Source organism: Ammospiza nelsoni, chromosome 7, assembly GCF_027579445.1.
Source record: "Ammospiza nelsoni isolate bAmmNel1 chromosome 7, bAmmNel1.pri, whole genome shotgun sequence".
Classification (NCBI taxonomy): Eukaryota; Metazoa; Chordata; class Aves; order Passeriformes; family Passerellidae; genus Ammospiza; species Ammospiza nelsoni.
The window spans coordinates 452,390-477,364 of NC_080639.1; the positions used below are offsets into that span (position 1 = coordinate 452,390).

Genomic DNA, 24,975 nt, shown 5'->3' on the forward strand with positions numbered 1-24,975 from the left:
TTGTGGAAAACAATTTATTTGACAAATTTCCAAAGTGGACAATTTTAGTAAAACACAGGCATAAAATAAAACTAACTGGTACAATGGGGTTTTGGATACAAAGTAAAGAGTTTGGGGTCCCGATACCTGGCAGTCACTGTTGGTTTCTCTGAAGTGCATGAATTCATAGCAAGAGCACCAGTGGAAGCGCTGAAACAATATCTCACCCAGCCAAACCACATTTTCAGTGTGGTCCCGGAAACAACTGTGTAAACACCAAGGGTCCACATCACCCACATAAGTGATAGCACCTTTGTCAATATATCTTAGAGTGTGAGTCAAAGACCCTGGGAGATGATGGCAGCCTTTCACTTGACTTCTCTGGGCTGAGGATGAGGCCTTAATTCAATACATAGTGCAGTTAGTGGGTTGTCCTAGGGCCCAGGTGCCTAACTCCTAGGTGGTCTTATAGAAACAGTACTCCAAGAGAGCTTCCTGGGAATAAGTCAGCTTTACTCTTTTAAAATAAAAAAAAAAAAAAAAAAAAAATTAAAAAATTAAAAAAAATAATCCCACTAACTGGGCTCAGAGAGATTTTCCAGAATGGAGCTTGACCAATAAACAAGTTATCAGGTTATTCATGAGGTTCCTGATTTCACTGTAGGACCATGAGATCATTAAGTGAAGGAGTGCAGTTATGTTGCTTCTTTTAAGGGTTTCCCCCCTCCTCAAAGGCTGCTGCCCATCTTTCTTTTTGTTGGTGTGTAGCCTCCCTGCCCTGAATGGGAGCATCAGTTCTGAGGGATGCTCCACCACCCACCTCTATCCCAGCCCTGGGAAGTGAGTGTCCTATGCCCTGGCTCTGGAGGCCAGACATGCTTGAACACAGCTTGGGTAGTGCAGTCCAGCCCTCCCTCCTCCCCAGGCATGGGAGATATGAACCAAACTTGCCAGCTGTGACAACGATCCCCTCTCAAAGCTTGCTGAAGTGTGAATATTTCACTCAAAGCACAGCATTAGGTTAGGATCATGATGAGCTGGGCAAGTGCTCAACTGATATGTGAAAGAGAGAAGGAAATGGAAAGGAAAAAAAAAAAGGTAGCTAAAAAGAGAATAATCAGCCTTAAGAGACCAGGCTAGATCTTAGTGGTACAAAAGCTCTCATCCTGATTCTTGGCAAAAACACAGTGGGATGAGGTTGGTATTTGTGTTCTGATGGCTTATTGCTAGGTGTGCTTGTGTTTTCCTGCTGTGGGGAGGGAAGGCAGTCATGAGCAGCAAGGGAATTTGAGGCTAACAGAGTACAGACACAGATAATGAAGCAGAGAGAGAAGGGAAGGGACTATGTACAGCCAGGCTGTGGCACTATGGTTATCTGCATAGATGTAATTTCCTCAGGTTGGTCAAGAATAAGGTTAAATTTTTTTTTTGCTTTGTTGGTTTTCCTTTTTAGGTGAGACAGAAGCAGCTATGGCCTTGGCAGAAACCCCCCCAGATGCTCAGTCAACAGCTATCTTCCTGGACACAGTTTGGTAGAAGACACCACGCAGCAGAGAGGTGTAATCAGGCACACGGAAAAGGTGCTGCTCCCCATAAACCACATCGTAATCTGCGCTCTTCCCTGTGACCAGGACACGAATGTTGGGCTCATTGGCTTGGCTTCCCACTGCCAGCACATAGATCTCAATGTCAGCCTTCTGTGCATCCTGCACAGCCCTCTCAATGGCCCTGGCGGTGATCCCTTGGGAGTGTCCGTCAGAAAACACCAGCACCCTCTTCTTGGCCACAGCGCGGGCAGAGCGCCGGTACATCTCTGTGATGAACTGCAGAGCAGAATTCACATCCGTGGCATCATTCATGAACTCCATGTTGTCAATGGCCTTGGCAATAACTGTGTAGTTGTACTGGAACTGAGTTTCAACTTTCTGCTGGTTCCGGCCACTGTACTGCACCACTGAAATGCGCACAGAGTCGTCGGTGGGCTTGCTGGCCTCCAGAAACCGCCCTGCCAGCTGCTTCACAAACTTCTTGGTGATCTCGAAGTTCTTGCTCCCCACGCTGGTGGAGCTGTCCACCAGCAGCGTGATGTCGGCTGGCCCAGTGAAGGTGACTGCAAGGGGAAAGGTCCAGGGCTTGTTACACTTTGGCTGTTCCATGGAAAGCCAATGAAGTCACTGGCTTGTCTCACAGGCTTCCTGTCTTGTCAGACTTGGGAAATCTCCATTCGTGCTAGCTTGCTTTCCTCTGCCCCAGTGCTATCCTATGCTTGTCCTTTCACCCATTCATTCCTTCTTTTATTTGGCTTAGGATAGGCTGTAGATGTTTATTTGCCTGAGATAATCTAGTGACTCTTGTTTAAACACAGTGGCTCTCCTTGTGTGTCTGGGGAACCACTTCATCCTCCTCACTTCCCTTCTTTCCATGGAAATTCTGAGGACTGATTACGCTCCTTTAAATGGAGGTGGACTCCATTAAAACCCTCTCTGTTCTCGCTTTTCAAGCACCTTTCTCCAATATCCCTGCCACAGAACTAATTTTGCTCATGCTTCCACTACTAGACAGTAGGAGCAGATAGTGAAGTCAGTTGCTAAAACCTGGAAGGTTGCGATCTTTCACAGCCTCCTCTCTAGGTTTGAGATGCCAGAGAAACAACCATCTATGCTTTTCCCCAGTTGCTTTGGGCTGGTATGTGTGTGTGAGAGACCCTGAGAGTGTCTGACAGATCTTGCTCAGATCTTGCTCTCCAGACCAGGAGCATCCCCATTGCAAGAGGTGGCCGAGCTGTGCATCCCCACAAACAAAAGCTCCCACTTCCCCCATCACACCACCCACAGCCCCTCAGCGTGGCATGAGGAGTCAATACTCACTTGGGCAGGTGTAGTCAGGACATTTTTTCTCTGTTAAGAATATAAGAGAGATTAATGTCACCAGCTGGCCCAGAAAAACCACTTGTCCCCAGGTCCACAGAAGGGACAGAAGTTCCCTTCAAGAAGGTGAACACCCACCTTTGCCACTTGTGCAAAGGCTATAAACATGCATGAAAAGTGGTGTGGACAGACGTGTCCTGCAGCAGGTGAGGATGGGGACCTGACCACAAAGTATTCTGAGATACAAGATACCCTTGTCCCGGCTTAAGAGCATGACTGAGGGGACACAAGGGAGGGCATCCTGCATCCCTCACCACCTTTCCCATTGACTCCAGCCCCTGCCTTTCATCCACCTTGGCAGATGTATGAGGTGATGTTCTGCAAGAAGGTGTCATCCAGGAGTTCAGCATAGTTGTCCCTTTGAATGGACAGTCCTGGCCTGGTTGGTCTGCTTAAACAAGCAATGTCATTCAGGTGATCTGGATTTGGAGGGTTCCGGAAAATGTCACCAATCCCAAGGGAAACCACCTGTGGGGAAGTTCGAGTCCATCACTGGATGCATTCATCATCTAATGCATTCATAACTGTGTATGCCTGCCACTTTGTGAAAGTGCTTCTAGTGACACCTGTGCCCCTGCCCCAGACTTGCGTAGCAAGGACGTGGAGATGTGCAGAGAGCCTGCACGGTGCCGCACAGCTGCCGCACGGCAGGTGCCCCGTGCCCTTACCGGGGTGACGTCGCACAGGGAGTTGAGTGGGGTGGGGTCCCGCAGCGTGTCGGAGCGCCCGTCTGTGATGACGATGGCCACGCGCTTGTCGGACGTGAACCTCCGCAGCAGGTTGTCCTTGGTGAACTGCAGGGCCTCCCCAGTGTAGGTGCCCCCAGCAATCCACTGCAGGTTCTTGACTGCCCTGCAAGCACAGGCACCAGTGAGCCTGCCGGCCCTGCCCATGGGTACTGGAGGAGTAAGAACATGGCTTGTGGCCAGGCAGACATCCCTGCATGAGGATTTGGGTGGAAAACTGGCAAGCTCCTTATTTTAGCCTTAGCACCACTTATGATGCCACCAGCCACCTTACCTTCCACTAAAGGATATCTAGATCATTTGAGCTGCAGGAGCTGCAATGGGGTGAGTGGGGGGAGTGAGTAGGTTCCCCTGGGCCAGACCCCACAGACTCACTGCTTGAGCGCTCCGATGTTGTCTATGTTGGCATCCCCCATGGCCACCAGCTCCTGCGTGTTGTCATGGCTGTACTGCACAACGCCCACACGGGACTCCCCAGCTTCAAACTGTGGGACAGAACAGAAACCAATTAGGGGGACACACCTCAGGGGAACGCAGAATCTCAGAATCCTGCTGATGGTTTCTCCTGCCTTCATGGCAGGCTCTGATGTTTCTCTTCTGCCTTATTCTGGGCAGGCAGAGCCCCACCAGGAGTGGATGCACATTGGGACCAATATGGTGAGAGTAAATGAAAAGGAGACCCAAACCTAGATCTCACAGCTCACTGGTCTCAACAGCAGCCACTGGACTCTCAGGCCCATGGTAGAATTCTTGGGATTGTCCTGTGTGAAGAGTCAGGAGCTGGATTTGATCCTTGGGTCCCTTCTAACTCAGGGGATTCTATGGTTCCATGAGAAGATATGTTTTCAAGACTCCTGTTTTTTTTCCAACACAGTGGTTTTGCTACCCAGCTCTATCTTTTCTGCTTATTACTGGCTCTTTGCCATCCAAAAAGCCCCATGTATGCCCACCACACTAGTATTCAACAGCAGATTATGTGCTTTAGATGTGGCTGGTTATACCTTCAGGAAAGTCTGGATTCCCAACAGCCCTTCAAACCACAGAGTTAAATAAAACATACAGCAGGTTACCAGAGAGGAGGCAGGAAGAAGAGCAAGAATTTGTGTCCCTTCTCAGACTGAGAGACTCACTATGGGGACAGTATTGCTGGGTTTGGGCTTCAAGGTCCATTTTTAGTAGACTGCTTAACTGGGTGACCTAAATCCAAGCTTGGGAGCTGGACATCAGAAACTTCCAACACACTCCAGACACCTGAAATGCTCGTCAGAACAAGGGAGAGACTGAGACACTGATTGTTCAGGCTGATTGAATGCTCAATGCACCATCTGCTCTGGGACATGGAGGAAACAGAGTCTGTTTGCCCAAATAGAGTGAAATGTCTATTTTGGGACAACGATCTGCTGTCTAATCTCCATCAATTTATGAATTTGGGAAGACCCACCCCCAGATTGAAGCCAAGCCTGGTGGAGGCTTTTTGGAGTGGCGGCACTTCCCCATTTTCCTGCTTGCAGTAAAAAATAAGTGAGTGCACACAAGGATTTCACAGCACTCAGTGGAAATGTCACCTTGACCCGCTCATCCTTGCTCAGGCGGTCGATGACTTTGATGATAAAGTCCTTGGCAATCTGGAAGTTCTGCAGGCCAATGCTCTCTGAGCTGTCCAACACAAACAGGAGGTCGACGGGACCACAGGTGCACTCTGGAGCAAGGCACAGGAGCGGAAGGACATGTTTTTCAGGGAAACATTTCTAAAGGAAGTAGCTGATGCCTGCTGCAGGCCTGCCCAGCTGGGTGCCTATGCCCCAAAGCACGGCGTAAAACAATGCAGGAAAATAGCTGCATAGGAGACTTGAGAGCCAGTTTACAATTTTTTCCATGTGCATTTGCTCCCTAATAAGACATGCAGCATTTTCAGGCTGTGAGTACCCTCAAACCACCCAGTAATTTTTCCATAACCCATTCCCTCATAAGCCTTCTCATTTCTTCCATTCACCCAGCCCAGCAGGACAGAGGTGGCACTGGTGAGCTGGAGGAGGCTGACTCAGTTTGGTCCCCTCTTTCTCATTATTGAAGAATATAATGTGCCCTTGGATTCCCCTTCAAGCTTTTGGACTGCAAACCCAACCCATCAGGGCAGCATCACGGAATAAAGCCCAGCACATTCCTCTGCTGACCAGCACAAGATTTGGAAGGAAGAGGACAGAACTAGATTCACAGTGTGCCCAGAAGAGACATCCCAACTGTAAAACGGGCAGAGAAAATCCACCCTGCTGGTACACAGGGCACCTTGACAGCTGTTTTCCAGTTGCAGAACCCAGCCACCTCAGCCTCTAATCTGTGTGGCACTCAGAGATTGCTTCCTGCCCTCCCTTGCCCAGCTCATACCTGGTTCTTCCTCAAAGGCTCTCACTACATCTCCATGTAGTGAGAGCAGGGAGGGGAGGGGTGCAAGGAAGGAGAAGGACTAGGAAATGCTTGCAGAGCAACTTTGCCAAGTAACACTCACCACAGCAAGCTAGAGGAAAAGGGAGAGAAAGAGACAACATTAAAATTCTTGACAAAAGGATTTTTCACGCCCTAATGCAGACTGCAGGTTTGCGTCTCTGCAAACACACAGACACCTGGCCTGGACAATCCAAGCTCATGGAGGTTTCTCTCCCACTTGAAATACCCAGATTCTTTCCCATTTCAGATCATGATGCCCTGACCTGGAGCACCACACACACACACAGCTCTGTGTCTGCACATGCTGATGCATTCTTATTTAAACAAAAATAAAAGCTAAGTAAATCACCAGAATATAGAGCTTAAAGTCAGTTTTCCATGTACCCTGTGTCCTTCCAGTGCTTCATTACTGGCCATGGGCCAGAAGTCCTCTGCAGGAAATTTGTGCTGCTTCTCTCCATGGCAGGACACCCCAAACCAGACTCCCCCTTCCCAGGGGGGAATATTAGACCATGATATTCAGAACAAAAAAGCACTGCAAAATGGGCCACTCAAGGACTTGTACACAACTTTGCTCATGTTTTCACTGTACAGATCCACAGACAAACCAGTCTATGCCACATACAAGTGAGACACAGTTGTATGAGCTACTCTAGAGATGGAGTTGGAGGTCTGTGGATCAAGGACACTTAATTGTGGCACATGAAAGCAGAGAGATGCCCATGGATGGCATTCCACTGCCTGAGGACAGGGAAAAGCAGCAAAGCAGCTGCCTCTTGCTTATCAAGGCACTGAGCAGCGTGGGAGGAGAGGTACAGGGATACTCACAGCACATCTTCATGATGATGTCCAAGATTTCACATTCCTGAAAACAGAGGAAAAGAAATATTTGATTAACAGCTAAAACAGTGCATAGAGCAGGCCAGCAGGCAGCACCCCAATCCTGTCCCACTCACATCTGGTCCTGGAGGCCCCACGGGTCCTGGTGGTCCCTGTCAGACAGAAGCACAGAGGAGTTACAGGAGCAGTCAGTCCTATCTGTGGTGTACTCTAATGGCACCTTGACAAGCAATGCAGAGTTGTGAAAAGCCTCTTGACTTCCCAGTTGCTGGCCCCTGCACTGCGCTTGGAGAAGGAATATCTGCTTGTTTGCATGATTCCCTGCTGCTGCACGGAGGTGGAAGGAGGAGATCCACTTCCACATGTGCCACGTACACCCAGGTGGGAAGGCAACGAGCACACACAGTGTGTGCATGGCTTGGTGTTGCCCCCAGAGCACCCAGAGCATGAAGGGATGGAGGGATGGATGGAGGGATGATGGGATGCATGCCACTGGGACCAACCCTGACAGGATCCCTACTTACCGGGGGACCTTCACGTCCCCTGTGGCCCTTTGCTCCTTTGATGCCACTGGGCCCAGGGGTCAGGTTCTGGAATGAAAACAAAACCAAAACTCATAAATCTGTGTGTGTCAGGGGGCAGCACTAGTGCTGGCCGGGGGTCTCTGCACAAATCACCAGCAGGACGGGACTGCTGGGGAACGCGTCTCGAGCTGTTTATCTTCCAGCATCAGTCTCACTACATGGTTATGGCAATGGGAAGATGCCAGCAGCTCATGTCCCCGACAAAGAACTGCATGTTACAACTTCCTTTAAAAGTTTTTTGACCAATCACACAAAGCAAAAGCGTATTGACAGTACTTCTATCCAACCACTGTAAGCACACATACCTTTAGTTAAAACAATGCTCGCATATTTAGAATACAACACCTACTTGTAAACCTTAAAATACAATGCACAGAGCTCCATTATTAAGCTTAGAACTTCCTAATATCTCACTAGATAGACTTTTTTGTAGCTTAATGAGTTATTCTATCCAAGCGTTAATACAGAGATCGTTGTTCTATTCATCCTTACTTTCTACTTCTTATATAACTTTTCTACTGATGAATCTTATGGCTACTGCTTAGCTCTAATCACAGTTCTGCTGTCTCTGACGCCTTCCTTTCGCAGCTTTACCAAAACCCTCTGATTTTAAGGATTCCCACACAGCACCTTTCCCTCCAGATGTCTGATGGGCCCTGCTTCACCATTGAAGTGTTATCTGAGGTTGCTGTACCCAATTAAATGAAGACTTGGAAGGGACACTGGGGAAATCTCCCTCCATGGGCCAGTGATAAAGCTCAGATCACCAGTGCCATCATCATCAGTGCCACCTGGAAGCATACAAAGCCTTGCAGAGGTGATGCCCACCTCACCTTAACAAATGTGGAAGTTCGCCAGCTGTCAGACACAAAACGAATACCTGGAGGGAGCTCCCATTGCTATCCATCAGTCATTGCTCAGAGGCAAAGGCTGAAGATTTACAAAATCTGATGAGCTGTGGCCCATCATTGCCCAAGGCTCCTGCACTGTGCTCATAGGAAGAGAGGATTCACATGATTACTCACATCGTTGCCAGGGTCGCCAGCTTCCCCTTCGTCACCTTTAGGTCCGACATAGCCTTTTGTTCCCTGAAAAACAGGATGGATGAGATGCTGTGTGACCAGCTGTTGCTATCATGGTAAAGTTGGTGCTGGCATGTGGTGACCTCATGAAAGCTGGCTTGGGACAGGGGTGGAGAGCAGCACAATGGCTCCCAGCACCAGATTTCAGTGCTCTTGATGACGAGAACTTCTTTGGTGGCTTTCACTGCCACTGTTTAGGTTGGAAAAAACCTCTAAGATCAAATCCAAACATTAACCCAATACTAAATCAATCCCTCAGCACAGCATTATCCAGTTCCCCTGGGTGACATTCCCAACCCCAAACTCTGGCTCTTGGACTGCTTCAGAGAGCACCCAGCACAAGCTGCTGCCCCTGGGTGTTACAGCCAGCGCAGGACACCTCCACTGGAAGCATCCACTGCAGGGAGAGGTGGGCAGAGAAAAAAGGGGGTTCTGGAGATGCAGGTTGCTTCAGGGAGCCCATTCCAACATGCAGCTGATGGAGAAGTTCCAAGTGCCAAACCACCACCAAGGGTAAATCCTATGTGGCCGAGGAAGCAGCACACTTACGTTAGTGCCAGGGTTGCCTCTGTCTCCTGGCTGCCCCTGGGGATGGAGAAAAGGGAGTGTGTTAGGTTGGACAAGTAGACATAGTGGTATTACGGTTTCAAGGTTGCACAAAAAACTTACTGGGGCACCTGTGAATCCAATTGTGCCATTCCCAGGAGGACCATCCTCCCCCTGGAAAGGAAGGCAGACACAGATGAGATAAAGAAATGCAGACCCCCTCAGATAGCATGGCAGCAGGATGCTGGTCTCCTTGGACAGTGTATCTCCCCAGCAGTACCACTCACCCTTTCTCCCATCAGCCCAGGGTCCCCAGGCAGCCCAGGTGCTCCAGGAAATCCCTTTGGACCCTGAAAGAGGCAGAAGAAGGAGTCAAGAATTGCACATCATCTGAGCTGGGAAAACAATGACTTCTGAGGCAACCAGCTACGAACACAAGCCCACCGTGGAAGTGTTCTGCTTATGCAAGAGCAATGTGAGGGTTGATGCCAGAAAGAAGTTCTTTATTCAGAGGATAGGGAGGCCCTGGAGGTGTTCCAGGCCAGGTTAGATGGGGCTTGGAGTAACCTGAGATAGTGGAAGGTGTCCCTGCCCATGGCAGGGAGGGGGGAACAGGATGAGCTTTAAGATCAGTCCCAACCCAAACTAGGATTCAAACTAGGATCAAATGTTCTAGGATTTCTATGTAAGCCAACAGTTGTGCTTGGCTTCCATTTGCTCCCCACCCTGGGGATCAAACCTGCTGCTGGCAGATTCAGGTGGCTGCCCCCAGACAGCATCTTCCCCAGCTCTCGTGATGGGAAGCTCTGAGGTTGGTGGTGTAGCAATAACCTCTCCAAGAAATGACTTGAGGGAGGAGGGGCAAAAGGCAGCTGTGGCCTGAAGGATCCATGGAAATGCCTGGATGGGTCTGCCAGGAAGCCAGTACTGGAGCCTGTGCCAATAGGTTCAACAGCATTCCAGTATCCATGGGATTTGGGGAAAGCCCTGATGGGCAGCACCTGCTGCACATCCCTGCATTCCCTCCCTGCAGAAAAAGTGATGATGAAGCAGCACTGACCTCACTGCCGGGGGGGCCATCATCTCCCCTGTAGCCTTTGGGTCCTGAAGGTCCAGGCTCACCCTAGGGAAACAGAGAAAGTTCTCTCAAAGGGGCTTTCTCTTGCTGCTACTGCTGCCCTGAAGGGCTGGTTCCTTTGTTTTGTGATTTGATGGGTAGAGGTGCCCATTGGCAAGTTAGGTCCACCTTGGAAAGCCTCAGAATGGACCTAGAGATGAGGGTGAGTACTGATGGAGAGGTGCTTCAGGAGCCATGCCTGGCTTCTCCTTTTCCTCCTTCCTCCTTTAACACCATTTTCTCTGTGAAACCCTGTGGGAGGTAGATGCCTGCTGAGCATGAACCAAACCCAAAAATTTTCTGGGCTGAGGTGTGACAGGTATGAGCCACACATCACGTGCTTTTAGTGGCAGCCGAGGCCCCCAAAGCCATCCCTCTCCTTCAGAGCTCACCCCAGTAAGAGAGGACCTGGTGGGAAGAGGACCAGGGAGGATGGGTGGATGCTTCCCAGCATCCAAGCACAGCTGTGTGGTGCAGTAGCACCTCATCAGCCGTGACACAGTTGCCCCTGGAGGACAGTCCTTGGTGCAAGCATGTCACCCTGAAGGTGACACAAACCTCCATGTGCCTTCTGGCCTGGACAAATCTGGGTCCCAGCCAGGATGGCTCTGGGGAGTTTCTGTTCTCGGGAGGCTGCAGAACCCTGGCAGCGAGTGCTGGAACAGACCAAAGCTGTCACGCTGCCACATCCCATCTGGGCAGCGGCTGCTTGCTTCACCAGCTGCAGGGCTGGCCAGAGACACCACGAGACAGGAGAGGAGGCAGGAGGAGGGCTCTTTTCTCTGAGAGCTCTGCAGATGCCCAAGGGAGCCCCTCCATCTTCTACTCAGTACTCACAGCCCTTTGCAGGGTTTGCTTTCCAGGAGGTGAGATATGATGGTGGACAATGAGTGGATAGTGATGCTCTGCCATCACATCAAATATTCAAGTAGCATTTTGTGTGGAGCTGAGGGTGCAGCCAGTCCCCAGGCAATGGAGAGGACAGAGGGATGCAGAGACCTGGTGCTGAATATCTATACATGTCATACACACCCTTCTTCCAAGGAAAGGTGTCCTTGTGGGTGCAGAAAACTTAAAATAGCACAGTGCAGAGCGCTGAACTGCTTCAAGGCATGTGACCTTATTTCTGCACAAAAATCCAGAAGAGAGAAACCTTGGAAGGAATGACAGGAAGTCGTGATCCTTCACACCAGCCAAGGCTGGAGCCGCGGCACCCTTGGCTCACACTGGCCACTCTCATCCTCACTGCAGCCACATAGCGCAAATCCCTCATGGCCTTGAAGGAGTTTATGATGGATGATGCAGGATTTTGGGTGAGTATATCTTGTCCACTACTTCTCTGGGTGCAACAAGCACGCGACAGAAGGGATGGGCACCATGGCCAGGAATAAAGAAGGGCCACCAGACCTGTCCCATGAGGCTCAGGGAAAGAGCGTGCTGGCCTTTAGCTTCTCTCAGATAGAAACAGGATGAAAGGGAGTCATAGGTTAGCGGGAGCATTTTCCCCTTGCCAAGAGAAACACACTCCAAGGTCCAGAGCTCGCAGATAACATAAAAATACTTGTGTTTGCCAAGGTCCCACTCTTACCCAAACCTAATTACACATTTATTTTTAATTTGGCCAAACACAAGCATTTTTCCTCAGCTCATGGAAAAATCATCCTCACTTTGCAACTGCTGTTCAAATCTCCCTGGAGCGGTGGGAGCAGTGGGGCAGCCTCTGGCCTGGGGAGGCACTGGAGTTGCTTTTGTAATGCTTCCCTCTCTGACAGGGGCTTGACTCGAGTTCAGTGGTGGGGGGGGGGAAACTGGTGGCCCACAGGAGAAGCCATTCTTTCTCATCTTCCTCCCCAACAAGAAAGGCTGGCTGGAAGTAGGATCTGTCCCAGCCTGGCTCCCCACCACACTTGCATCAAATTTTTGTCTTCTACATGGTCTTTCTCCTGCCTTGAACCTGGAACGTGCCTCTACCACACAGAGTTAGAGGCAGCTGGGGCTCCAGCCCCAGCCTCTTTTGCTGGCACCAGCCTGCAGCACCGATCAGTGGATCGTTGCATGCGTACATCTGAAGAGTTGCTTTCCCACCAGGGCCACCTCCCTAAAAGACACCTGAGCAAGCTGGATTCTGCCAAACTCTCTCCGCACAGTGCAGGTCTGACATGGTGGTCACCCATACTGGGGACAATATGAATGCAACAGCCCCCCTTTCATGTTCTGCACTCCAGATCTTCTCCAAGGGCTCTGCAACATCTGGCCAAGGGGAAAGGAGTTTAAAAGCTGTCTCACATCTGTCTGCATGCTGGCCTCCATGCTTCACCTCTTGTGGGAGTCCTTCTCTGCCAGTGTGGGAGTGTTTATCTTGACACATTCCTCTACCTTGGGATCCATTAAAACTCCGATGGTGTGGGTAGAAGGGGAGTTGTCCTACAGAGCCCAGTTCAAGGGTGATGTTAAAGTGTGCTTGCTCAGGTGCAAAGATGCTGTTGGCCATTGCCATCAGTGCCATGGCCATGAAGGAATGACCCAGCAACACCTCCACACCTCAAGTTATCAGTTGGGAAGAAGGAGCCTTCAACCATGCAGGGGACAGATGCCTTCCTCAGGCTGGAGGTGGTCAACCCTGCTCTCCAGGAAGCCTGTGGAGTCTGAGATCTGTTCTTTGAGGCACACAAGGCACAGGCAGACCCCAGAGCAGGGGGGGTCACACCTTCCAGTCAGCAGACTTGAGGAGCACTGGCTCTGGGAGAGGCTGTCTCTGCAGGATGCCAAGGGTGTCAGGGATACCGCTGGGGCCACGCCAGGATATCCTCACTGACACAAGATGTGTCACTGACACCCCTGAGTGAAGTGAGCAGTTTCTGGCCCTGGGCCTGAACATTCTGTGTATGGCTGCATCTTGCACTTGCCAGTTTCCAGTTCTGTCAGATGTGTTGACATCTGTTTCCATGGGATTGGGAAATAGTGTGCAGGTTGCTCTGCCCACAGCCCAGCAGCTAAGTCTCCATTTTTCTGGTCCTGTTCATATCCCAAATTCTCATAGAAATCCTTGCCCTTCTTCACCAGCTTTGCTTCCTGGTCTGGAAGATGCTGAGAAGTTGCCCCAAGATGCTGTGGCATCAGTTAAACTTCCCATCCCACTCTCCCTGATGTCCCAAACATTCCATCTAAGATCCAGAAGGTTAAAGCAAGCTCTTACCTGGTCGCCAGGTGGACCGAGGGGTCCTTCCCGCCCTTGGTCACCAGGTGGTCCTGGCTCTCCCTGAAAACACACACAGAGGAGCAGGTGTGGGTGCAAAGGGACCTGTGTGCAGTGGGGAGCAGGGGTGCAGCACCCACAGTGGGATGGAAATGCAGCCATCCAAACAGGCAAGGATTTGAGGCAGATTCAGGAATTGAGTAGGGAGCTGTCAGAGATGGAGGAAGATAAAGACAGGCTAGTGTGGCCACATTGAATGCAAGAAGATAGCCCTAAGAGGAAGGCCATGTGAAGCTTGCACCTAGGGGACATTTTCCTGCCCATTTTGTGCCACAAAAGCAAAAGGGTGGAGGGATTCATCTTTTGCAGATACACGGAGCTGGCCCTGGACCCAAACTAGCCACACTCTGCACTCATGGCTGCTCTTCTAGAGCAGCTCCTGCCCTGGGCAGTCTGCGTGGGGAGGAGCACAGCTTCCAGGATCTTGCATCCTTCCTCCAGCCTGCCATCCCTATGGAGCTAAGGGGATTTCCATGGGAATGAGGCACAGATAAAGAGAGACACCCTCACCTCTCACTCCCCTCTCCTTTGCTAGCACTCAGAGGCCTGAGCCAAGGCTCTTTGCAGAGAACTGACAGGACAGTAGGGCACAGAAAACCTGAGTCTCAGTGGTTTTGCAGCCCATTAGTTCCAGTAGAAGGAAATATCCCATGGACATGTCTCAGTTCTCTTTCACTGAACAGCCTTCCACAAATCCAGCAGAGCTGCATCCCAACAGGGCAGTGTGACTGCCAAGGCCAGGCTGGCTCTGCAGCACCTTCCTCATCCAGACACATAGCCAGGAACGAACAGGTCAGGGAGGCAGAGGAGAGGGGAATTTGGGAGAAGCGGTTGAGAGGTTGGTGACCTAAAGCTGTTGTTTGCAGCTTAGAAGTGTCCAGATGCATAAGCCAAACAGCAAATATAAAACCCAACTTCCAAATGGCCCTGAGACATTTCTGGCAAGGTTGCACAGCCTCGTGCTTGGACTCAAAGTTGGAAGGAAGCAGCCCATCGTCTGCTGAACAATTTAACTGCAGGACACTGGCGTGCCTTCGTCTCCCGCACATCTGCCCTGCACACCCTGTGCAGTGACACTGACGCTCCCTGAGCAGCACACAGGGAGGGGGAGGCTGCCAGAGGCCCCTCTGAGCCAGAGCTGCCCCCTCCCAAGGCAGACCTTTGCCCCCTCCCAAGGCAGACCTTTGCCCCCATCCAAGCTGGTCCTGGCTGTCCTGGCTGCAGGGACAGGAAATGAGTGGTGCCACGGTGGACAGGATTATGGGATGCTGCTGTGGAATGCCCTGGCTCCCACCACCCCCACCCCGCACAGAGCGCCCCTTGCCCCTCCCTGTGAAGTGTGGCACGGCTGCTGCTGGCCACATGTTTGTCCTGGCCTGCTGAGGGTTCCTGCCTGTCCCTCCCACGCTCACGCTTGATGACTCACCCCAGCAGGCTGGAAACATACTTTCCTAGTGATTCCCACTCAAAAGGGGAGGGAAGAGTGTTTTTCCTTCCATCCATACCCACTCATGCTGCCCTGCTGCTGATTGTACCTATGCCCTCCTGCCTGAGCCACTGGTAGCTCATGCAGCCCCTGAGCACGCAGAGGAGGACACCTTGACCCTTTCCTCTTCATTAACTAGTTTTCCAGTTGTGAGGAAGGAATTGACAGCTGTTCACTTGCTCTTGGCTTGCTGGGCATGCTCTCCTCTGGATTTTTTGGCTGTTTGGTGATCACCTGCCAGCATAAAGGGGCGACAACAGATCCCTCCCAAACTTGCATGTCAAGGCACTGAGCTTGCCTACTGGCCCAGATGCTGGTGGAGTTAGCTACTGGACACCTATTCCCAGCCCCTGGCTTCCAAGCATCCCCTGTCTTGCAAGCAAATGTGGAAGGCTGCCCTGCGGGTGCAGTTACCGGCTGTCCTCTTGGCCCACGGTCACCCGGTGAGCCTGGGGGTCCTCTCTCCCCATTGCTGCCCTGTAAAGAGAGGGTGGCATCACAAAATCAGGGCCTGTTCCTGGCAGGCCAAACCCCTCCTTCACTGCCCACCTCTGAGCAGGCTCAGCCCCAGGCCCCCTCCTCCTCTTCCGGAGGGTCCCAGCCCCTGCCCGGGGGTGGATGAGAGGCGCTCCCACTTACCCGCTCTCCAGGAGGACCATCCTCACCTAGAGCGCCCTGTGGAGAAACAAGAGGGGTGCTCAGGGCGTGGGGATGGCCAGCAAGCACACACATGGGCATCACAGGTAGAGAACTCACCTCATCACCAGTCTCTCCAGCTGGTCCAGGCTCACCTGGGTTCCCAGGAGCTCCCTGCAAGGCACAGGGATACACACAAAAGGTCAGACAGCTCTGGATCAAAGCCCTGCACACTTGAAGAGCTTTGGACAAGCTCTGCTTCAAAGCCCAGGCTGTAGCAGGGGTCCTCTCACAGAGAGCAAGAGGATGTTCACACAGAGGTGCTTCTTCACCCACCTTCTCTCCAGGGTTGCCAGGAATCCCCTGTCGGCCAGGCTTTCCATCATTCCCAGGCTCCCCCTTCACAAGAACACAAGACACCATCAAGACTGCATCCAGCAGTGGATTTCAGCTCCCACTGCACGGAGGCTGTCAGGAACCACAGTGCACCCCAAGCCTCTTTCAGGGTTTTGGTGTCTCCCCATCCCAACAGATCCCTCCCTACTCCACTCCCAGTGAAAGCCACCTTTTCACAGCACTCCCCTGATATCTCAGGGATGCTTTGTGCCAGGCTTGTGGGCACCCTCGAACTGTGGGCACACTGTGGGTGATGGCAGCCTCCTCTAGTGAAGAGGCCAGGTTGGACAGGGCTTGGAGCAACCTGGTCTAGTGGAAGGTTCCACCTGCCACCTGCCATGGCAGGGGGTGGAATGAGGTGGACTTGAAGGTCCCTTCCCATCCAAACCATTCTGATTCTGTGATAGCCTTGCCCAATCAGTGCAAGCAATTTCCACCTCTTCCTCCTGCATCCCTCCTCTGCGTGAGGCTGGGCAGAGCAACTCACCTTTGCTCCCTTGGGTCCAAAAGCACCAGCATCTCCCTTCGGTCCAGGTGGGCCTTGAGCTCCCTGTTGAAATTAAAGGCAGTGTCACTGAAACCTGAACTGGTGACACCATCTGCATGAAACTGGGCATGGACTGAGTATCCCAGCAGCCTGGCAGGCAGCTGCCGGTTGGGATGGACAGGAGGGATATGGCCAGAAGGGACTCCTGCACCATGGAGCTGTGCCAGCAATGCTGCACCCACATTGCTGAAACACTTCTGAAGCTCAGAGGAAAATTACAGAAAAGGTGGTTTTGGGCTGCTGTAGCTGGACTACAGTGACACTGGTGCCACCACAGATGTGTCATCCCGGGAGCATGGAAAAGGCAGGGAAACTGGGAAAATGCAATGTCAGGCGGCCCCAGGGCAACTGAGGACAGCTTCCAGGCAAGGATGAGGCAGAGTGCCACAGGGTCAGCCCCGAGGTGCCATGCCTGGGATGGAAGCATCACACATTTCCAAGCAATTCCCTATTTCCACACACCATCATGGCAGAGCTGTTCACTTGCATGCAAGGGGCACCCACAGGGTACCTACGTCGAATCCGGGAGAGCCTTTGCAGCCAGGTAATCCAGGGTATCCTGCTTCACCCTGTCAGGCAGCCAAAACGGGGGTCCCCAATAAGTGACACTCGCAGGAAGACCCCATCCATCATCCCAGACCCCTGGAAGGGACATCCCAGCCCCATTCCTGCCTGGGAGATGGATGGCCCTGCAGGGAGGGAACTCCACTGCTCCACAGGCTTCATCCCCAGACCCCACAATGGTTTTGGAGGGGCAAAAGCCAGGGTGTTCAGGCCAAGCAAAGTCCCCTGGAGCAGAGATTTACCTTCTTGCCATCAATGCCATCGATTCCACGCCTGCCTTTCTCACCCTGAAACAAAGTACCAGGACTGTGAAGTGATTCCCAAATTCCCAGTGCTTCCCAAACGTCAAACAGAGGAAAATGGTGCAAAAGCAGAGTCTGACCTTGGCTCCTTTGGCTCCTCTTGAGCCCTGCAGAGGGAAGGACAGAGGTGTCAGACGTCCATGCAGAGCAGATCCATCCCCCCACCACAGTGCAGTCCCCACACCAGCTCAGTCTGAGGACTCAGGCATTTACCACTCCTCTGCACGCCGCTGGATCCCACTGGATCCCACTGGATCCCTGCTCTTGGCTCAGGCAGTGCCAGCAGGAGGGGTGGATGTGGGGGCACATAGCAGACCCCAACACCACACAGATGCAGGGCCAGCCCAGGATAACCCCTCATGGGGACACGGGGATCTCTCCCAAACATCCCTGCTGTCCTCACCTTTTCTCCTCGGCTTCCTTTGTCACCCTAGAGAGGAAGGGAGAAAGGGAAATGGGAGAATGAGAACGCTGGCAGTACAAAGCCCATGGTCCATCTCTGAACCACCTCTGTGAGCCTGCAGCCCCACATACCTTCATTCCTTGGTAGCCAACAGGTCCCATGTCTCCTGGTCTGCCCTAGGGTACAGAAACACCGTGTTATAGATGCAGATACAGTCACCACCATTGGACAACATCCCCCCAGACTCTTGATATGGGACTCAGCTGCCCTTCTCTCACACAGGAGCCTCTCCCATAACTCTGCTCCTTGTTTTCCTAGTCTGAGAGCACGGGATCATTGTGGAGGGCCAAGAGGACTTGTCTTCATCTCCACCATCTCCAGCTCTTCAAGGAGGTGAGGGAAACTGGGTGCTTGGGGACATGTCATTTGGGAGGAAAGGGAAGGGCAGAAAACCCTTGAAAAGAAAAAATGCATGGCATGGGGTTTTCAGTTTTGGAGCACACAAGATGGGTAACTGCATGCTTAGGCGTGTGGGAGAAATGTGCCTCCCAAAAATAAGTGTGCCTAGTAAAATAAAAGAGGGAGGAGGAGGGAAATAGTTTCCTCATGCTCTCAGGTTATTTACCAAAGATTTCCCTGTAACACTGCTGTGCTTGTTGTGTCAGAGGACACAGGAGGGAGCCCAGAGTCCGCCCCTGGGCTGGCACACATGAGTCAGAGACATGTCCTGCAGGAGGGACGGCTATTTTGGGTGAGGAACAAGGAAGCCTTGTAGCAAAAGGAGGAGCCTCCCCACTGCACGGCAGGCATGACTGCACACCCCATAGAAACGGGATGATGCCGGTGAGGATGCATCCGAGAGGTCTGGCCAGAAGCAGCCAAAAAATCAGCCCCTGTGCAGAGTCACCAGGGCTGATCCTTCACTTACTGGGTCTCCAGCCTCTCCTTTCTGGCCAGGAAGACCTGGCTTGCCTCGTTCTCCCTGCAATACAGGAGAGAAACACAGTTAGTTCATCATCCCCAGGAACAGAAGGATGACCTGTTGAGAGAAGAGCAGGGAGGATGGGAGCAGAAATGCTCCACAGATAGAGGGAGCAGATGGTGCTGGCCATATGGGAGCATGGTGTGGGTCCATGCCCCACAGGTGATGTTGGGAGCCTTTTCCAACCTTCTTGGTTCTATGATAATGATTCCAGGTCTCTGAGCATCCCTAGTGAGCCTATCCCACTGTCCCAGTCCCACAGTGCAACCACAACCAGTCCCTCACCTCATGGCCAGGGTCACCAGGAGGTCCAGGGGGCCCTCGGGGAGGCTGCAGGAGAGATATGTGGGTTAGACCAGCCTGAGGCACAGCCTGGGGCCACAGGGATAAGAGGGAAGGGGACAGGGCTCTCAAAAGCCTGACTCACCTGGCACTCGAAGGAGCAGCACTGCACAGAGGGAAGGAGGAAACAGCATTAGAGGAGGCGGCAGTAGCAGGGCCAGCCTGCACCCTGCTTGGGGGGAGGCTTCCCGGGCTTACAGGGGTTGCCTGCAGGGCAGGGCTGTGCCACCAAGCCCCCCTAGCCATGGGTCACCCACAGGGGACAGGCTCAGTCACAGGGCGACACTCACCGATTGCTCTGTGTTAAGTTTCTGCAAGACAAGAAAGCAAAGAGAAGGGATTTAAGAGGGACAGGAGGGCCTGGGGAGGGGGCGGGCTGGGGAGGGGGTGGGCAGTGCTCACAATCATGTCAATGATGGTGTTGATGGTGTCCTCCACATCGATCTCCCGGGTGGGCTTCAGGCTGGTGGCAGTGAAATTGCGGCGGTAGGCATGGTCTGTGGCAATGATGTTCAGCCGCTGGTCCTGGGGGTGGGGAGGGCACAGTGAGACCTGTGGGCATCTGTGCCAACTCTGATTGCCCCTCCTTTGTACCCTGGGGGTCTCATGGTTCCACTGGGGACACCCTGCCAGGAGCATCCCTGCTGTGTGGTCCCTACCAAGTGGTTGGGGGAGATGGCAACCGAGAAAACTTTGATCCCCAGGAGTTTTGCTTCATTGGCAGCATCATCCAGGCCTCCACAGGGCTCCTTGTAGCCTTCCAAGGGATGTCCATCAGTCACCACAATCAGGTATTTATTCTCCTTGTGATGGGAACCACTGGAAGGGTTTAAACACAGGATTTAATGCTGAAAGAATTTAGCTGGAGAGGAGTGGTTGGACACCTGGGGACACTCACTCCAGACAGTGCCCCAACCTGTGGTCAGGGCGTGGCTCATCCCAGCAAAGCTGGAGCAATTTGCCACCCCTTTCCCCACGCTGTGATCTCTTTTCCCAGCCTGGGGACAGCTCTGCACAATGCACAGGGATGTCCCAACCCAGAAGCTCCCACACCACCCCCACGCCCCGCTGTGGCCGCTGCAGCCTCGCCGCCTGACCCGATGAGCAGCTCCTCAATGCCGCGCTTGATGGCGCAGTCGGTGTAGGTGCCCTTCCCGATGTAGTTAACAGATGACACGCGGTTCTTCAGCTCACTCTGCCCACTGGGCATCGGCGTGAGGCTCTTGATGAGCACCACCTCATCGCTGTAGTGCAGCGCTCCCGCGTTCCACACCAGGTTGCGGTCGCAGCGGTAGTACCTGCACGGACACACCAGGCCACAGGGCTCACTTCACTCACACCAGCATAGAAAATGCAAATCCTCTGCACAACAGGGATTTGCCAGGGTTCCCTGCTCTCCTGCAAAGCTGGGATATGCTTCTCATGCAAAGCACACCATGGGACCCCAGGATAGCTTGTCCTGTGGGTGGAAGGGCAAATCGATGCCGTGGGTGGGCATCTGCAGGGATCAAACAGCTTGGCAAGAGAGGCTTCTGGAAGAGGTGCCAGGGGCTGGAGCTGGGCAGGAGGGGCTGAGCCAGATAGCCAGGTGTGTGTGTGTGCGAGGCAGGTAACCTCTGAAACATCCCGCAAAGAGGTTTTCCACTGCCAGATGTGTTAAAATCAGAGAGGGATGCCTCCCTTGGAAGGATGCTCTGACTTGGGGAAGGATAAGTGTGTGTGTCTGTGTGTGTGTGTGTGTGTGTGTGTGTGTGTGTGTGTGTGTGTGTGTGTGTGTGTTGCAGCCCTGTTCTGTGCACTGACATATCCAGCACCTGTGACTCCCTGGGAAAGAAGCACCACCTGTGCTTTGGCCACTGCCCCAAAAAAGATCTTTTCAGGTTATGGAGACCAATCCCAAAGGGATGTGGTTTCTTTTCCAGTAAGTGGGGGCCAGTCCCAAAGGAGTGGTGTTGCATATCTTCTCTCTGCCCATCAGCAGCTTTCCCAAAGCCACCTGAGCCTTGTCCTGTTCCCTCTATCCCACTGCAGAACTGAGCCAGCAGGCCAGAGCACAGGTGAGAGTGATGCTGCACTCATGGAGGCCTGGCAGGTTGCTCCCAAGCACAAGGCTCCTGATCACTCAAAGCCTTGTAGACAACTCTTCTGCCTGGGCAATGGACAGGTGAGCTCCCCCACCCCTAACCCTCCTGAGGTAGAGCATTGCCCTTCCAGCTGGTGCAGCACTGGGACATCCTCCCCACAGTGCCCCTCTGGGCACCAGCACACATCTGCTGCCCTGAGGAGCTCAGCAAGACCCACGTGCCTCCAGTGCCTCTGGTGCCCCTGTGCATCCATGGATCTCCTGCCTGCAGTCAAGCCCAGCACCACCCCTTCTGGGATCTGGGAGCTTTGGTGCTCCTGGGCATCCCTGGGCATTCCCTTGGGAAAGACAGGGTCCAACCTTGGTTGGTGGCTGCAGAGGTGGGTGAGGAGAAGACAGATAAAGAGCTGGGGAACAGGGTGGGTAAGGGGCACCCAAAGTGGGGACGTGCCAGTGGCAAGGGAAGGTTTGCCCTGCAGCTCACCCTGTGAGTGCTGATTTTAACCCCAGAGGTGCCCCACTGCCACCCCTGCACCCAGGACGTTCTGGGCCTGAGTACAGCGACCAGCATCGCTTTGGCACTGCACAATAACCACACAGCCACCCAGAGGTGGTGGGGTTGGGCTGCCATGCCTGCCACTCCAGCAATTCCTGCCTTTCCTGAGGGTGGGTGCTAGCAGCCCTGTTAAAGCCATGCTGCTGCTGTCAGCACAGATAGAGAAAAAACCAAGCAGCTGAGCACTGGGAGAGGGGGGAGAGGCTCCCATCCCCCTCCTCAGCATTCCTGCTTTTCTTCTTTTCTTCTGTGGACAGACACACAGGGCGATCTCAGCATCCCACCCAGCAGCAGGCTCCATCCCCAAAGCAGTCTGGATAAACCCCTGGGGGATGTACCTCTGGGTGAGTTTATCAATGAACCGGTTGGTGAAATCTTTCACTTGGGTAACCAGGTCCCCAAAGGGCTTCACCCTCAGGGCAACACTTTCTGAGGTGTCCAGGATGAAGAACAGGTCCACAGGGCAGTCTGGGAAGAAGTGGAGAGGCAGGAATTGGCCGGCAGTTCTGCTGCATTGCCTCCCCCTCCCAGGCTTCTCACACTGCCCACCCCATTTCTCTCTTAGCAGGCTCCTGGGATCTCGGCTAAGGGGAATGCTTTCACATCCTTACCCCCTTAGCATCAACAGTAAGCAAGATCACTTTTTCAGAAAACATAATTTTGTGTAATTTAACACTTTCCTATACTTTCTTGCCTGTTTCCATTCAAAGATATCTTTGCAAGACGTATACTACTTATTATACCAAATAACATGCAGCTGCAGGAACCACTCAAAGAAATGAAACCTGTTTAGCAATCAATGCAATAAGAAAGTTAAAATTTTCTGACACATCCTGCCAAAAATACAATTTTAAGAAAGAGCAATAACATAAACTTCCCTTAAGAGCCAGCATCCAGCCCAGAATAGTTTAGAAAGCTGGATTGGTATCAGCTGTTATCCCCCTCTCCTGCATCCCACTGCTACGGGTAACTCCAGACCAGACAGAACCAAGGAAAAAGAGCCAAAAAACATGAAAGGGGGTACTTCTTGCAGATCCTCTCTAATCCTACACTGCTCTTCTCAGCAAGCCCAAACGTCCCGACAAATCTGTGGTGTGTCTGCAGCAGAGGCATCCATCCGGAGGGAAACAGCAGTCAGGCTTCTCTGCTGATCCCGGGAAGGAAAACCACCCTGGAAAGCATTCCAGGCTTACCTTCTGTGCTGGAGACTTGGGTGATGATTTCTGGGCGCTGAGCACATGAGCCCCCCCACAGGAGGCCGGCCGGGAGCAGCAGAGTGAGCAGAAAATCTCGCAGCCTCATGTTTCTCGGTTCAGATTACCATCGAGCTGGATCCAAGGAAATAAGCAGGGCAGGAAAACCCAGCAGCTGAGCGAGGCCACAGTCTGGAGGCAGGAGTCGCTGAAGATATTTTTTTTTTTACCGCTTTCCTCTTGGTTTCTGTGGGAGGAAGAGAAGGCAGGAGGGTAAGGGTGAGGAGGAGACTTCTCCACCCTAAGGACGGAGGGAGGGATCAGGCGGTGTCAGCTGTGAGTCAAACTAAGGAAGCATTTCTCCTTACCCTTTTTATGGATGTCACTATACCTGTGAGGGCAGCCCAGCCACTGGTGCCTGGGACTCCCACAAGCCTTGCAGGGAGCCCTGGAGCAGGCAGTGCCCACCAGCATGGGGCTCAGCATGCTTGCTGGAGCAGGGGGCTTGGGACACCTGCCAGCAGTTTCCTCTCAGCTCCTGGGACAAGAAAGCTGCGCCAGGCATTCCCGTCACATCCCAACCTGCAGGACATCTGCTCTGGGTTTGGCCAGGGCAGTCCCCAGCATGCGGCACAGCTGAAGCTGGGGGCATATAGGCACCATGGAGGCAAAACATTTTTTGAGAAGCATTTTCTTCAAAGGCTTTTGGAGAGACTCTCTTCTCAGTTTCGGAGAAGCACCTTCTTTACTTTCTTGACTTTCAGGGCTTTCTGCTCAAGCCAGTCAGGAACAAGAGAGGCTTGTTACTGAGGAGAAATCCACAGGGTCACCCAAGTTTGCAAAAAACCCTTCTCCTCAGGGCCATGCTCAAGGCAGGGAGTTGGGAACAGGGTCAGAGCTGTCAAGGCTAGGTGGTAGAAACAGGAGCACAAGTCCTTAGAGATATATGGAGATGAGCATCTTGACACTTGGTAAGATGGCAGGAGAGCCTGAGGACCTCTACACCAAGGCACCCCAAGGTGGGATTGACCATCTGCTCTTTATGGCCAGAGCTGGAGATAGTCCTGGAGAAGTCCCAGGTCCTGCCAAACCCCACATTAATTGCTATGGAGGGATAGGGGGGAGAGGTGAAATATTTGAGGGCTGACCCTGGTACAGCCGCAGTTGTAACTTGCTCCCAAAAGCACAGGAGGGCACCAAAATCTTTAAATTAAACATTTTAAAGCATTAAATAAAATAAAAATAAAGCATTAAATAAAACGTTGTTGGCTCCAAAGAGCAAAGAGTCAACAGCAGAAACCCAGCTGGCACAAAGTTTGCACCCAGGCTGGGTGCATGGAGGCAGCAGGAGACCTGCAGGGCACACGGGGGGACCACGCAGGGCTGCTGCCACCTCTGTCACCTCTGACAGCATCTCTGTGGGCATGGTCAGGCAGAAACATTGCAGGTTTGGCTGTTGGAGGTGCCCCAAGTTGAGACAACTCAGAAGAACCCAGAAGCTCCACTGATTACGAGTCAAAGCAGTGGAGGACCCTGTCCACTCTACACAGGCAGATACATCAAATAATGACACTTTGGATAAACAGCATCCAAAAGCAGCAGAAAATAATCTGCAGAATGTGCTGAACTGAAACCTCACGAACCCAGAAAACTTCAGGCACACTTTTTTCACTCCAACATGAATTTACAGAATCACAGAATAAGCTGAGTTGGAAGGCACTGTCAAGGATCATCGAGTCCAGCCAACCACCCAGGCACTGAGGTGTGTGGGCTTTGCTGGGCTGCACACCAGGAGATGAGGGCACTGCAAGGCAAATTTTCACAACATCTCAAACCTACTGAAGATGCTTTCCCAGAGAGCAAGCATGCCCAGGGACAAGTCCTGCTGCCTGACACTTCATGGGGATCAGACCTGATCTGGCTTTCCAACATACCTCCTCAGGCTTCCACAAGGGAACTTTCC

At 52.5% G+C, this 24,975-nt stretch overlaps 1 protein-coding gene across 1 annotated transcript; it reads right to left on the reverse strand.

Annotated features, from left to right (window-relative positions):
* COL6A1 (collagen type VI alpha 1 chain) lies at positions 1–23,278 on the reverse strand. Its single transcript, XM_059475665.1, has 35 exons — positions 23,013–23,278; positions 22,158–22,287; positions 20,278–20,478; positions 19,840–19,999; positions 19,583–19,705; positions 19,471–19,491; positions 19,266–19,286; positions 19,124–19,168; positions 18,785–18,838; positions 17,988–18,032; positions 17,857–17,883; positions 17,534–17,560; positions 17,394–17,438; positions 17,103–17,156; positions 16,528–16,590; positions 15,981–16,043; positions 15,765–15,818; positions 15,648–15,683; positions 15,423–15,485; positions 13,463–13,525; positions 10,210–10,272; positions 9,437–9,499; positions 9,273–9,323; positions 9,153–9,188; positions 8,547–8,609; positions 7,462–7,527; positions 7,054–7,089; positions 6,926–6,962; positions 6,159–6,167; positions 5,218–5,351; positions 4,028–4,137; positions 3,575–3,758; positions 3,200–3,374; positions 2,847–2,876; positions 1–2,089 (listed from the first exon to the last, which is right to left on the reverse strand). The coding sequence occupies exons 1-35, from the start codon at positions 23,119–23,121 to the stop codon at positions 1,479–1,481; spliced, it is 3,072 nt and encodes a 1,023-aa protein (XP_059331648.1). The 5' UTR covers positions 23,122–23,278; the 3' UTR covers positions 1–1,478.
* Between the last annotated feature and the right edge of the window lie 1,697 nt (positions 23,279–24,975).